General features: G+C 43.1%; 1 protein-coding gene across 2 annotated transcripts in view; it reads right to left on the bottom strand.

The window, feature by feature from the left end:
* The window catches only part of LOC126475092 (adenylate cyclase type 9), a 194015-nt gene extending 186156 nt beyond the window's left edge, over positions 1-7859 (bottom strand). The window contains exons 1-3 of one of the 2 annotated variants that reach the window (XM_050102664.1): positions 7603-7859; positions 6495-7107; positions 5226-6283 (exon numbers count right to left, since the gene is read on the bottom strand). In XM_050102664.1, the coding sequence (XP_049958621.1) occupies positions 5226-6283; positions 6495-6790 (1354 nt within the window). In that variant the 5' untranslated portion in view covers positions 6791-7107; positions 7603-7859. Of the gene's footprint in view, positions 1-5225; positions 6284-6494; positions 7108-7341; positions 7460-7602 lie in introns of those variants that run through there. The other variant, XM_050102665.1, reaches the window with a different exon arrangement.
* Between the last annotated feature and the right edge of the window lie 6470 nt (positions 7860-14329).

Here is a 14329-nt window from a genome sequence, read left to right as displayed (position 1 = left end):
ACGACCGTATCCACTGGGTACAAGTGTTGCATGGTCTGAAGGGCACTCAGGGAGTCAGATCAGAAGAGAAACTTAAGACTCGGAACACATCTCATCTACTCCAATGCCCGCAAGATTGCAAACAATTCGGCATCAAAGATGGTAAACGCCGCAGGAAGCCGTAACTTGACGACTCGATCAGGTAAAACAACAGCACAACCAACAGAGTCCCCCTGTTTAGGGCCATCCGTAAATACTGGGACATGGTCGGGATGCTGGATTAAAATATCGTAAAATGAGGTAAAAACAAATGCAGGAGTGCAGCTCCTCCGGTACTCTGACAAGTCTAAAAGAACGCTGGGCCTCTGGAGCAACCAGGGAGGCAGGCAGGTAAAACCCTGGAGTTTGGGTGCCACATGCTCCACACCAAGGGACTGTAGCAATTGTTTGGCATGAATCCCAAATGGTCTCTTTGCCCTGGGACGACTGGAAAAAAGAGACGTTCCACTGGCAGTCAGGCAACGGTAGGGTACGCAGGGGAGGTAGGAGAGGCAAGGAATTGACACACCCGTCGCACCATGAGGAGTTTCCGCCGGATGGCGAGCGGCGGTTCCCCTGCCTCAGCACACAGGCTGGGGATGGGACTGGTACGGAATGCACCAGTGGCCAGCCTGATACTCTCATGGTGTACTGCATCAAGAATCTTCAGATACGAAGGCCTCGCTGACCCATACACGGTGCATCCATAGTCAAGACGCGACCGGACAAAAGCCCTATAAAACTGCAGCAGACGCGCATGATCTGCTCCCCAGGACCGATGGCTTAGACACTTCAAAATATTCAGTGCCTTCAGGGCCCGCACATTGAGGTCTTTCAGGTGCGGCAACCACGACAACTTTGAATCAAAAGTGAGGCCCAGGAACCTCACAGTGTCTCTGAAAGGAAGAATGGTGTCCCTCAGACACAATTCAGGAGAGGTAAAAGGACGTCAAGAACGATTAAAATGAACACACACACACATTTGTCTGCAGAAAAAGTAAAACCCGTCTTCGCAGTCCATGCCTCTTACCGCTTTATCGTAAGCTGCAGCTGCCAACTAGCAGTGACAAGACTGGAGGAAGAACAGAAAACAGCAAAATCGTCCACAAACAAGGAGCACTTGGCAGGACTCCGGATAGTGGACGTGATACTGTTAATGGCGACAGCAAAGAGGGTGCCACTTAAAACGCTTCCCTGAGGAACACCATTCGCCTGCACGTACAAATCAGATAGCACATTACCAACCCGATATCGAAAGAGGCGGTAGAAAAGAAAGGACCGAAACAAGTGAGAGCACAGGCAGGGGAAAGAGAAGAAACCACAGGTGAAATAAGAAAGGTAGTAGGCGATGGATAAGTGCTGAGGGGCAAAATGTGCAGAGGAGCAGGGAGTGCAGACAGACAAAGTGTGCAGGAGTGCAGGGGGGAAGAAGGGCCTAGGGGAGAAGAAGGGCGCAGGGGGGAAGGAAGTGGGCAGAGGGGGGAGAGAAATGGGCATCGAGGGGGACAGAAGTGGGCAGAGGGGGTGGACAGAAGTGGGCAGCGGGGGGTGGACAGAAGTGGGCAGGGGGGGTGACAGAAGTGGGCAGGGGGGGTGACAGAAGTGGGCAGGGGGGGTGACAGAAGTGGGCAGGGGGGGGTGACAGAAGTGGGCAGGGGGGGTGACAGAAGTGGGCAGGGGGGGGTGACAGAAGTGGGCAGGGGGGGTGACAGAAGTGGGCAGAGGGGGGACAGAAGTGGGCAGAGGGGGGTGACAGAAGTGGGCAGAGGGGGTGACAGAAGTGGGCAGAGGGGGTGACAGAAGTGGGCAGAGGGGGTGACAGAAGTGGGCAGAGGGGGGTGACAGAAGTGGGCAGAGGGGGTGACAGAAGTGGGCAGAGGGGGGTGACAGAAGTGGGCAGAGGGGGTGACAGAAGTGGGCAGAGGGGGTGACAGAAGTGGGCAGAGGGGGTGACACAAGTGGGCAGAGGGGGTGACACAAGTGGGCAGAGGGGGTGACACAAGTGGGCAGAGGGGGTGACACAAGTGGGCAGAGGGGGTGACACAAGTGGGCAGAGGGGGTGACACAAGTGGGCAGAGGGGGTGACACAAGTGGGCAGAGGGGGTGACACAAGTGGGCAGAGGGGGTGACACAAGTGGGCAGAGGGGGTGACACAAGTGGGCAGAGGGGGTGACACAAGTGGGCAGAGGGGGTGACACAAGTGGGCAGAGGGGGTGACACAAGTGGGCAGAGGGGGTGACACAAGTGGGCAGAGGGGGTGACACAAGTGGGCAGAGGGGGTGACACAAGTGGGCAGAGGGGGTGACACAAGTGGGCAGAGGGGGTGACACAAGTGGGCAGAGGGGGTGACACAAGTGGGCAGAGGGGGTGACAGAAGTGGGCAGAGGGGGGGACAGAAGTGGGCAGAGGGGGGGACAGAAGTGGGCAGAGGGGGGGGACAGAAGTGGGCAGAGGGGGGGGACAGAAGTGGGCAGAGGGGGGGGACAGAAGTGGGCAGAGGGGGGGGACAGAAGTGGGCAGAGGGGGGGGACAGAAGTGGGCAGAGGGGGGGACACAGAAGTGGGCAGAGGGGGGGACACAGAAGTGGGCAGAGGGGGGGGACAGAAGTGGGCAGAGGGGGGGGACAGAAGTGGGCAGAGGGGGGGACAGAAGTGGGCAGAGGGGGGGACAGAAGTGGGCAGAGGGGGGGACAGAAGTGGGCAGAGGGGGGGACAGAAGTGGGCAGAGGGGGGGACAGAAGTGGGCAGAGGGGGGGACAGAAGTGGGCAGAGGGGGGGACAGAAGTGGGCAGAGGGGGGGACAGAAGTGGGCAGAGGGGGGGACAGAAGTGGGCGGGGGGGGCAGGAGTGGGGGGCAAGAGGGAAGGAGTGTTGGGCAAGAGGGAAGGAGTGTTGGGCAAGAGGGAAGGAGTGTTGGGCAAGAGGGACGGAGTGGGGGTCAAGAGGGAAGGAGTGGGGGTCAAGAGGGAAGGAGTGGGGGTCAAGAGGGAAGGAGTGGGGGCAAGAGGGAAGGAGTGGGGGCAAGAGGGAAGGAGTGGGGGCAAGAGGGAAGGAGTGGGGGCAAGAGGGAAGGAGTGGGGCCAAGAGGGAAGGAGTGGGGCCAAGAGGGAAGGAGTGAGGGCAGGGAGTGAGGGAGGAGTGAGAACAAGAGTGGGGGGAGGCAGGCAAGTGAATGAGAGAGGGCAGGTGGAAGGGAGGGAGGAATGAGGAAGGGGTTGAGAGAGGGAGGAAATTGGAAGGGGTGAGGGAGGGAGGGCAAGGACAAGGGAGGTTGGGTGGGTGGGATGTAGTGTAGGAGGGTAGGGTTTAGGGTAGGAGGGAGGGATGACAGGAAGGAGAGGTGTAAGGTGGGAGGGAGGGAGGACAGGAAGGATGGAGGGTGGGAGAGTGGGAGGCAGTGAGAGGAGGAGGAAGTGAAACCATGAGGGTGAGAAGGCACAAAGGAAAGAGAAGGGTGAAGTTGATGAGGATGTTGGGGGAGGGGAATGGTTAGGTAAAGAGGACAGGGAGACATTGGAAGTGTGCAATTTTACTTATAATGTCACCGATTGACAAAGAGTGTAAGTACATTTGGCTAAGTGTGTTGGAGATACTTATGGTATGTTTAAAAAGATAATGATCTGCCACTAGTGAATACTTCATACTAACCCACTTTCCTGTGTTGTATGCAAAAGCCCACAGAAATTTATAAGTTTATTAAAGGTGGGAAGGTTGAAAAGAAACTACTCATCTCATAGAGAAGAAAATAGTCCACTGTCAATCTATAACAAGGTTCTATAATTGAAATTACACCCCAAGGCGGAATATAAAAGATTATGGAGACTTCACCTGAATCAACTGGAGATAATACAGTTCTGAATTTATGACAAGTGTAAGATCGATTTTTAATGTAAGGGGTAAATGCTTATTCATTACCACTTCTGACTTGTCAACCACAGCCATTCAACTACCTCCCTGAAGATCGACTGAATTGTAAAATATTCGCAATATAAAAAAATAAAACTATAGTTTCACCCTATATGCTGAAATGTTTCTGTTGGTCCTCCATGAAATGCCCTTCCCAAGCCACTGCAAGAAATCTGGCACTTCTATACAAAAAGTGTGATTTCTTGTGCTTTCTAATAGCCTTTTCTACTTTTTCTTTTTACATAACACTTTGTCTACTTTATACTGTACAGTATGAGACTTGAGAAACTGCACTACACAATGCAAAGAAACTTCACATTTTTAGGGATGGTCATAAACTTCTTTTCTAGAATTGCTTATATAAAAACTTATGGAATTAAGGCTGAATGGGATGGCAATGACAACAAAACTATATCAATCATTTTCATGCCTGTCACACAGAACTGTTTTTACTCTACTTAAAATACTTAGATACTATTAACACTATAAATCAAAATTTGGACTGTTAAAAACTCTGATGATGTAAAAAAATAAAGCAAATACATCTGGTTCCTAAATATGTTAAATGGTCAGCAGCTGTCACAATAAACAGATCTTCCGAGATGATCAAACAAATGAGACTACTGATAGATTTTTTTTCTTTTTGTTATTGCATATAGAGAAGAAACACTGCAAGCCTATTGACAGAAAATGTTCTATCACAGTCAATTATATTCTTTCAGTACACAATTCATTTTTTTTATTTTCTTTAAATTTTGGTTTTAAATACTCAGCTGTAATAATTGAATACCATAGCTTCATCTTCAACAATTTTATAAATTGTATGCACAACTGAGGCATATCAACAAAATACGTGCTTCATAACCTATTTTGTTACTATACATTGCCACAGGAGAAATTCTTTAAACTAGAAGCTGAGAACAAAATTACATTGTTAACTTCAATGAAACAAGCAAAAAGTCAAGAGAAAATGCAGTTCATTGTAATAGAACAATGGAGCAATAACTTTTTATGGCTGATATAGTGAAAAGACTGACAAACACTCACAAACAAGCATAAAATTATGAAGATCTTGTGATTAATTGCTATAAAATTATCATTCGTGTTACTTAGACACACAGTGTAGGAAAGAAAAAACAAGCTCTACTTCTATCATGCATCAAAGATTTTAATTAACAACTATAAAATTCAGCATCAAGCAATGCATGCCTTTTAGTATAATCTAGTAACTATGAAGAATGTAAATAAGATAATGAAGAGTTACAAGAAACAATATAGTTGAATATCTGGAAGCACACATACCTTCATTTGTTTCTGCATCAAACTGTTTGATTGTAACAATCATATCAAGCCCCATTTCTATACAGGCCTTTGCATGATCAAGTTTAGGCTCAGGACAACCAGCAACACAGTAGTAGCAGTCACCCAATGTTGAAATCTTCTCACAGCCATGCTTAGCACTGAGATCATCAAATCGTTCAAATAAGTCATTCAATATGCCAACAAGTTCTTCGGCACTCTTATTGGAGCTCATTCGTGTAAAACCTACAATGTCAGCAAATAGTATACTGACATTTTCCATTCGGTTCATATTGAAAGGACGGAACAGAGAACGAATATCATTTCCACCACTAGCATGATTCTTGCCATGTGTTGGTTTCTGTAATGATTCACTATCTTCATATTCATCTTCCTGGGCACCACCAGTTTCCGACATTAGCCAGTCCGCAACCTTGGGTGGCATCACTGAGTGTATCATCTTCTCCTTCAACTGTTTCTCCATTTCGAGCTGTCTTCTAACTAATAATGACTGGCCCACTTTCATGAAAGTTCCACGCATTCTAGCATTAGTCATTATGAGAACATGAATGCCGATTAAATGCACAACAATATGCAGTAACGTCCGAACTACAACACCAGTGTTTGTATTCACACCATAATCTTCTTTAAAGTACAATGTAGCAATCAAGCATTCAAATAATATTGAAAAAATGCTACCAATGGCTACACACACATAGAGAGGTAGCTGTATCACAGTGTATATAATAAGCAATATTTCAATACAAAGAGAAAATTGTCCTACAGGGGTGATACTACTTGCCTTGCTATTTGAGGAATTCAGAATAATAAACACGAGTAGTAAGATGCAAATAATGACAGCCACAAATATGGAAATGGGAAATGCATAAGTTCTGTAAAAACTTCTGTATGTTACAGCTAAAATCAGGCCTATTATAATTAATAGTACAGCAAAGACAGCAGACACAGGAATCCAGTGTTGTATTCTGCCAGTTGCACCAGTCACAATGAAGTATACAAACCATGAAAACGATACAGCAAGGATATACACAAGAGCATATCTGAAACAAAATATACAGTTCATTTAGTACAGGAGTCAATTAATTATTTACTGAGGGGCATGCATTTTGAAAGAGAGGCTAATATTTTGCAAAATCCGATAAATTTGGATACATTTTAGTAACTGCAGGTAATAATTCACTATGTAATTTATACTTCATAAGAACCAATTGATTACAACAAAAATCAAACTCTATGGATAAAAATACGTACTGGAATCTTAGGCGCACTTGTGGAAAGGAACTTGATCGGTACTGCCCCTCAAGTATTTCAGAGTCAAAGCGAGGATCCCACCATGACTGTTTTGCTGCTCTTTCAAATGGCACTGGCAAACATGCCCCACAACAGTCAAGTTTTTGACTGCTCTGTGCCAGGTAGTTCTGTACATAAGGTGCCAATGATATTTGAATATCATCATCATCTGCCTGCTCACTTTGCCCTCTTGATCTTGAAAAGCTGACAGATGAAGCTACGGCCCTTTCATGTCTTAAAATGACAGGTGATGCCATGTTTCTCACTCATCGTCACTGTCTAAAGTACTTTTTCCTTTCATTCTAATTTTATTTATATAATTTATTAATTTCAATAAATCTCTTGTAATTTTCCTCTTGCACGAGTTCGTGATGTTGTTGCTGCACAAACGTACATTTTATACTGATGAGTAATACTTGGTGTTTCTTTGACATCAACTTGATACAGTAATGTCACAGAAAAGTACACTGGTGTAAATATCCGAATTGTGATAATTTGCTGTACATTATGATCAAGATTTTAAAGATCGTTTCCATAAAATGAAGCCTCTTGCCACTAGGATCTCTTTGGACAGCTGCAACAGAAAGTAATTACTTTAATTACGGAATACGTTCGACATGGTGACACAACTTATAAATGTTTTCACGGGCGAAATGTGTTCTGATATTCCTTAATCTCCGGAAACATGGGTAAATGCTTCACTAAGTGGGCGAGAACCGTAATGTCAATAATCTGATGAGTGAGTTTATTCATATTTGTGACTAACTAGGTTGTTTTAGTTTTCGTATAAACTTTAAACACCACATACACTTTTTCATCGTATGAAATTCTCATAAATAGCAGTGGTCTACAGTTGTACTTCAAAGTTTTCGATAGTATTCACAATACATAGATCTACAAACACACATTATTTACATTAATCAAGGGGAGTGGGGGAAAACACTTCGGCTGCTATCGGCCAATGATTGACAGGAACTGTTTACAGCAATAATCAGCAGTTCTATAGCATCACTCAACATAATGCGAAACAGTATAGTTAAAATATCATAAAACTAAAAATTTACCAAACCTTCTCTGTATACAGTGTTGATTTTCAGAAGAAAAAAACAATTAAAAAACTGTTGAACGTTTATGTCCATGTCCGCTCGGGCATTTAGCCAAGAGACTACTAATCAGAGATCACTGCAGTTAGCTTGTTGGAAATAAAAAAAAGGCTTAAAGTACGAAGCTGTCGCATGACGACAACGATTGTTTAACTTCATTTACATTGAACGACAACCGTTTCGGCTTTCTGAAGCATTTAAACAATTTGCATATAATACACCACCATTAATTTTGACGGCCATTTTCTATCGGCGTTCAGCTGTTTCGTGAACAGTTTGACCAACGGTATAAATCGGCGCCAAAATTGATTGTAGTTTGTACAAGTACATGTTTTAGCATTTAAGAAGATCACTTTATAATCCTTGAGGTAAATATTATGAGATCAGTCTATAGTTAAAATATGAAGACTTCAGAATACTTATCTGAGTGAATTCACGGCGTTTGGAAGATAGTCTAATACGAGTTACATAGTAACGTGAGTATGCATGATTGACTAAAATTGCTTACAATAGCGCTGTTGTATATTTTCAAGCGAATCTAATATCATCTTGAACTCTTATAGACTTATCTGATTACTATATATGTCATATTTTTATATTCCCGCGATATCTTTCACTCGTGTATTTTTTTTGAGAGTTGAATTGTAACGTAGCAATTGTTACCCATTTATACTACATGTAAAGAATACCAGATACTTTTTTTTCTTTTTTTTTTAAAAAAAGCTCTAAATTTCACATTCCTGAATATTTGAACCAAGCTAATAATCTTTAAAGCACTCTGAAATGGCAATAAGATAAAATACATTTTGCATGTTTTTTCATGTTGCTGTAGATAACTGCGAAAAGTTTGAGATTGTTGTTAACATAGTCTACCATGTCATTAATAAACAACACGAGCAGTAGGATCTCAATACACTTCGTTGGGGAACACCTAAAGATATTCTACATCTGTCGATGGCTCTCCGTCCAATATAACATTACACATCCCTACCGAGAAATCCTCAATCCAGTCACAAATTTCGTTTGGTGCCCCAACGAGCCCTTACTTTTCTCAGTAGGCGTTGGTATAATACTCAATAATATGCTTTTGGGAAGTCTAGAAGTACTGTACCTATGTGACTGGTTTGATCAATGACTTTCAGGATTTTATGCGAGTTCGGTTTTGTATGAGCTAAGTCTTTGTAATCTATTCTGGTAGACTTTGAGGGGCTCGTTGTATTCAGCTCAGAATATGTTCTAAGATTCTACAACAGATCTATGTCAAAGAACTTGGCGGTGGTTTTGTAGATCGTCTCTGCTACCATTCATGTGGACAGGTGTATTTTGTGCTTTCTTACAAATTCTAGGCATAAATTAATGTTTCGAGAGATCTATGGTATAAAAGGTAGAGGTGCAAGCCCGTGGCCGGGCTAATGGTCTGACTACAGAAAAGCGCAGCCTTTCTTCGCTGCGGCGCTAGGAGCGGGAGGATGGCGAGTGCATAACTCTGGCCACTTTATACCCCTCGGAAAGATCCCCGGTACTCATTTGATAGCAGGTTGAGTATACCTGGGACCATCCTGGGGGGACTGGAACGAGGAAAAAATCCCGTTCATACCCAGTATCAACAGGGCTGGAGTCAAGCACTCTACCCGCTAGATCAGCACGGTTCAAATGGCTCTGAGCACTATGGGACTTAACATCTATGGTCATCAGTCCCATAGAACTTAGAACTACTTAAACCTAACTAACCTAAGGACATCACACAACACCAAGCCATCACGAGGCAGAGAAAATCCCTGACCCCGCCGGGAATCGAACCCGGGAACCCGGGCGTGGGAAGCGAGAACGCTACCGCACGATCACGAGATGCGGGCGATCAGCACGGTCTACGGAATATTATGGTCAAATGGGCGAAATTCGGTTTGGAATCTGATAGGGATTCCGTCGGTACCCGGAGCTTAGTTCAGTTTTAGCGATTATAGCTGTTTTCATCGCAACCTGTACTAATATCTTTATTACTCATCTTTGTAATGGTGTGAGAATTAAACTGGGGCAGTCCCAATGTCTCCATTTGTACCTTCGTTGAGCCATGACACTACTGCTTCTTTGTCAAGTTCACTAAACATTTAAATCTCTTCACTTGTTGCCTTCACTTTGCAGCAGTGAGTGTGATGTTGTGAACCTCCGTGATAGATTAAAGCTCTGTCTCTGGCCTTTACCGACTGAGTTATCCAGGCACGGTTGACGATCTGCTGCCACAGCTTCATTTCTGTCAACACCTTTCTCCTCCTTTGCTCCTTTGAACTTTTTTTGTTTTGTTTATTTGGCCTTTGAGTGTGTACTCAATTTAGCCATCGGCAACACATAGTGACAATGTACACATAATTGAATAAACAAATACAGAAATGCTTATTTACAAGAATAAAAAGCTTAACTGTTACGGTTTTGTACATAATGTTTTAAAAATTGAATTGAATTGGAAAATAATTAAAAATGTCTTGGCTTACAATTCACACCAATTCTGAAATATCTTCACCAGCAAGACCTATTTATAATTTACGTACACCATTAAAACCTACAGATTGTAACCAGTAGCCTACTCTTGATGAAATTAACTATCACTTTATATAGACGAACGTCTTTAGTACACGAAAGAGAAGAAGCTGATTGAGGAAGATGGTAGGCCTTACTCAGCAATGTCTTCAGAAAGACCAACCGTTCACGGTCAAATTTGGGGCACATAAATAAGATGTGGTTGACATCAGCATCCGACTCAAGATCACACTCACATGCTGGTGAACTGTAAACGTTGATCCGGTGTGGGAAAGAGGCATGATTGAAGTGGAGTCTTATGATGGTAGAAATCGTGGATCGGTCCAGATGTGTCCTCATGAACCACGGCTGTGAAGGAATCCGAGGTTCGTTCACAATTCTTTCACGATTCATTCTAGTCTGCGATGGCACGATTCTTACGGAATGCAAAAAGTTCTTCATCTTACTCACAGCTGGCAGGACATGTCTGAAATTGTCAATGGGGTTAGAATCGAACTGTGTCATGATAAGATATGCCAGAAATAGTTTATTTATGAGTAAACATGCATAAGACGTTACAAGTGTGAGTCTCGATTTATACGTGTAATGCCTTAATTGATGAAAGGTCACGTTTGATTTGATTGCATCTATTGTTTTATTTCAGTGTGCCAGGAAAGAGGAGTCGATTTGTGCAAAAGGTGGTTCAAAATTACGTGGTATGCCAGTTTGGTTATGTGGCTTGAACGTATGTAACTGCAGACGTCTGTTTTATAGTAACAAAATCTAGCAGTGAGGCGGACGTGGTTTGGCTCATATCATCCTATGTTTTTCTGTGCTAAGATGTCTTTCCAAGTCCACATCACCCTTGTAATTCATAACACTGCTGACAGCCCTCCCACACAGAAAATTTAGCTTGACTTTCATTTCTTCTAAATACAAAGCATAGGTATTTTGCTTTTAATTTGTCTGAGAACTTGCCGCTGTCACTACTATTTACGCGAGAAGACGACATACTTCTAAACAGTAGGATTCAATCGTATACATCGACATTACTTCACTAAAATTTGATACGAATCTGAACACGATAACATTCGAAAACTGGAACTTGAAATTATTAATTAAAAAGCTTTTGTTTAAAGATAAACTTAAAAATCAAAATACGTATCTAAATATAAAATTTTATCCAAACTGTTAAAGCCGTTCCCAAGAAACGCGAAATTCGCGTTTTTATTTAAAAAATTCTTTTGTGTAAAATCGCGTGCTGTAAGGAAGGACACCTATATACAGATAAACATAAAAACCAAAACCTTAACTACATTCAATGCGTACTAATAAAGTTTTACGAGATGGCGTTATAAAAACATGTGAAATAGAGTTTTTACGAATGGAACTATGTAGGATATATATATTGCAAAATTGACTTTACGAAAGAATGGAACTATGTAGGTGAACTCAAAATGCAAAAACCAGTCTGAATACAAAATTTCATCCAAATCGTTAGGGCCGTTTTCGAGATACGCGAAATATGATACATAATCCAAGTGCTATTGCTCGTGTGTATAGAAGGTGTGTGTGTGTTTTGCATTGCATCTGCAACAAATAAGAGGTACGTATTTATTCATCATACTTGGATTTCTTGATTTTAATCGTGTGTATCGGGAGCTGTGTACTCGCTGTATATCGTTTCTGTCATCACTAGTTCGTGTATTACTCGCGCAAACTAAGCGGACGTCGGCGCGGTGGCTGATGGTAACGATAGTAAATGGGAAATGCTTTTACGCTCATTCCCGTCAGCCACCGCCAAGTGTCAGCTAAGGTTTCACGAGTAATAACTTCGTTTGTTTGTTCCGAGCTTCCTTTGTTGACACGCATCCTCCACTTGACTGCCATCTGGCGGTCATAATCATTCGGCACGACTCGGCATGATTCGGAAGTTGCCTTCGAAGCATAGCGTACTAAGAATCGATGAATCGTTGGAACTTGGAATCGTCACGACTCGGAAACACACAATCGTTCTTACGATTCTTTTGGACAATGATTCGTCCGTATCACGATTCGATTCTTACGATTCTTAATTTAGAGTCGTTCAAATGAACGATTCATTCACGAATCGCCACAACTCTAGTCTGTATAAGGAAGGTGCAGATCCAGGACGGTGCCTAAGGTTGCCGCTTGTTTGGCTAATGCATCAACTTCATCATTATAGAGGATACCAGAGTGGGAAGGTACCCACAACAAATGGATCGTCCGGCCCGTGCGTGTGCTGCGAATATATTCAGATATCACATCCAAGATATAACTGTTGGTTGTTTTGTTCCATCGACTGTACTGAATGTTTTTAAGAACTCTTTCCGAGTCAGATACTATCAATATCTTGGGGAAGGAAGTGATAGAGACAAACTTAAGTGCTTCCAAAACTGCCACTGTCTCCGCCGTAAAAATAGAAGTGCTCGTAGGCAGTTTGAAGGGTTTGCGGATCTGGATCTGAGGGCAGAAAAAAGCGCATCCTGTACACTCTTCTTGCGGAATTTTGGAGCCATCGGTATATACACAGAGAAAACCCGGCCATTGTGCTTGAACGAGACGATTGAAGCCAACGTTGACATTAGTACTGTCCAGCCAGGTCGTACTTAAATAATGGACTGGGATCTGGGAGCGGATCGTTTGAAGATCATATTCAAAAACAGGTAGATGCGCTGAACGCTGTATAGAATGTATGACAGGTGACCAAGTGTCAAAGCTGGCACAAACGGCTGGCACTTTATTACTTCTGTGGGATGCAATCCACAGTCGATAAATGCAGTCTCTACTTTGATAGACGGAACTGTCCATAATGGCAATGCCTTGTATGTAGAATTTGTCCGATAACATTTGGCGCCTAATGCTCAAGGGCATCTCCCCTGCTTCTATTAAAAGGTGGGCGTCGATCGCATGACTCCAAGACAGCCTGCAATATTAGCAACAACAATATCCGTAAATGTATTCGACTGTCAGACGTATCAGAAGAAAAGGTCGCGGGATCGAATCCGGTAGGTTTGGATTTTTCAGCCTCCACTTTTATATAGCCTTCACCTCTCAACGATGTGAGGAGTAGCTAGAAACGACTAATGGTTCGGATTTCACGTTAAACTACAGTTCCCCTTTCCCCAGTCTGATAACTGGGGCCGCGCGGGATTAGCCCAGCCGACACGGTAGCTCAGCGTGTTCGGTCAGAGGGTTAGCTGCCCTCTGTAATAAACAAACAGCCGGCACGGTAGCTCAGCGTGTTCGGTAAGAGGGTTAGCTGCCCTCTGTAATAAAAAAACTGAATAAACCGATCAACAACGAATTTAAACGGCTGTCTTACGACGTCCGCCCCGACCCGATGTAACGAACCAAAGCGAACAAAATGAGATTAAAATATATATATAAGAAAACGATCTAACGCGCTGCTGTCATGGACTGTGCGGCTGGTCCCGGCGGAGGTTCGAGTCCTCCCTCGGGCACGATTGTGTGTGTTTGTCCTTAGGATAATTTAGGTTAAGTAGTGTGTAAGCTTAGGGACTGATGACCTTAGCAGTTAAGTCCCATAAGATTTCACACACATTTAAACAGTTTTTTGGTAACTGGGCTAGGTCAGGAACACTCAAGTCGCCGAAGTGGCTTCCAGCTGAAAGATTTGCATCAGTTCAGTGAACTACACGATATTATTGTTGTGGGGATAGGCTAAAACATTATAACACTCACTTTGAATTACAGCTTTCCCTTGATGAACTTCAGTTCTTATGAGGCAGCCTGATTTCTGAATATATTTATCCAGGACTAAAATTGTCACTTTTGATGTAAATGATTCGGTAAGTCTGAGGATGTATAATGTCCTAAGAACCAAAATTTGCAGGAAATGCAAAACTTATTTGATCTCAAACGAATGATAGGTATGCACACATTGTTCTTAAGGTAGATTATTTCGATACCTAAATGGTAAGCATATTTAATTAGTACACCATTTTATGTTATTAATACGAATATGAAACCCGCCTGCTTGAATCGACGTTTAGAAATCACATCCTCCTCATTATTAAGTTCAGGATGCTCAACAAGTTACTCATAACAAAATATTTTTATTCGTATATCAGTAATGTTAGGTTCACAGCAACAATGAATATTTTGAAATAGGAAAAAGAACTACACTCCTGGAAA

The sequence above is a fragment of the Schistocerca serialis genome, chromosome 4, assembly GCF_023864345.2.
Source record: "Schistocerca serialis cubense isolate TAMUIC-IGC-003099 chromosome 4, iqSchSeri2.2, whole genome shotgun sequence".
Lineage (NCBI taxonomy): Eukaryota > Metazoa > Arthropoda > Insecta > Orthoptera > Acrididae > Schistocerca > Schistocerca serialis.
Note: the sequence above shows the minus strand (reverse complement) of the source record. Positions and strands in the feature narration are given on the sequence as shown.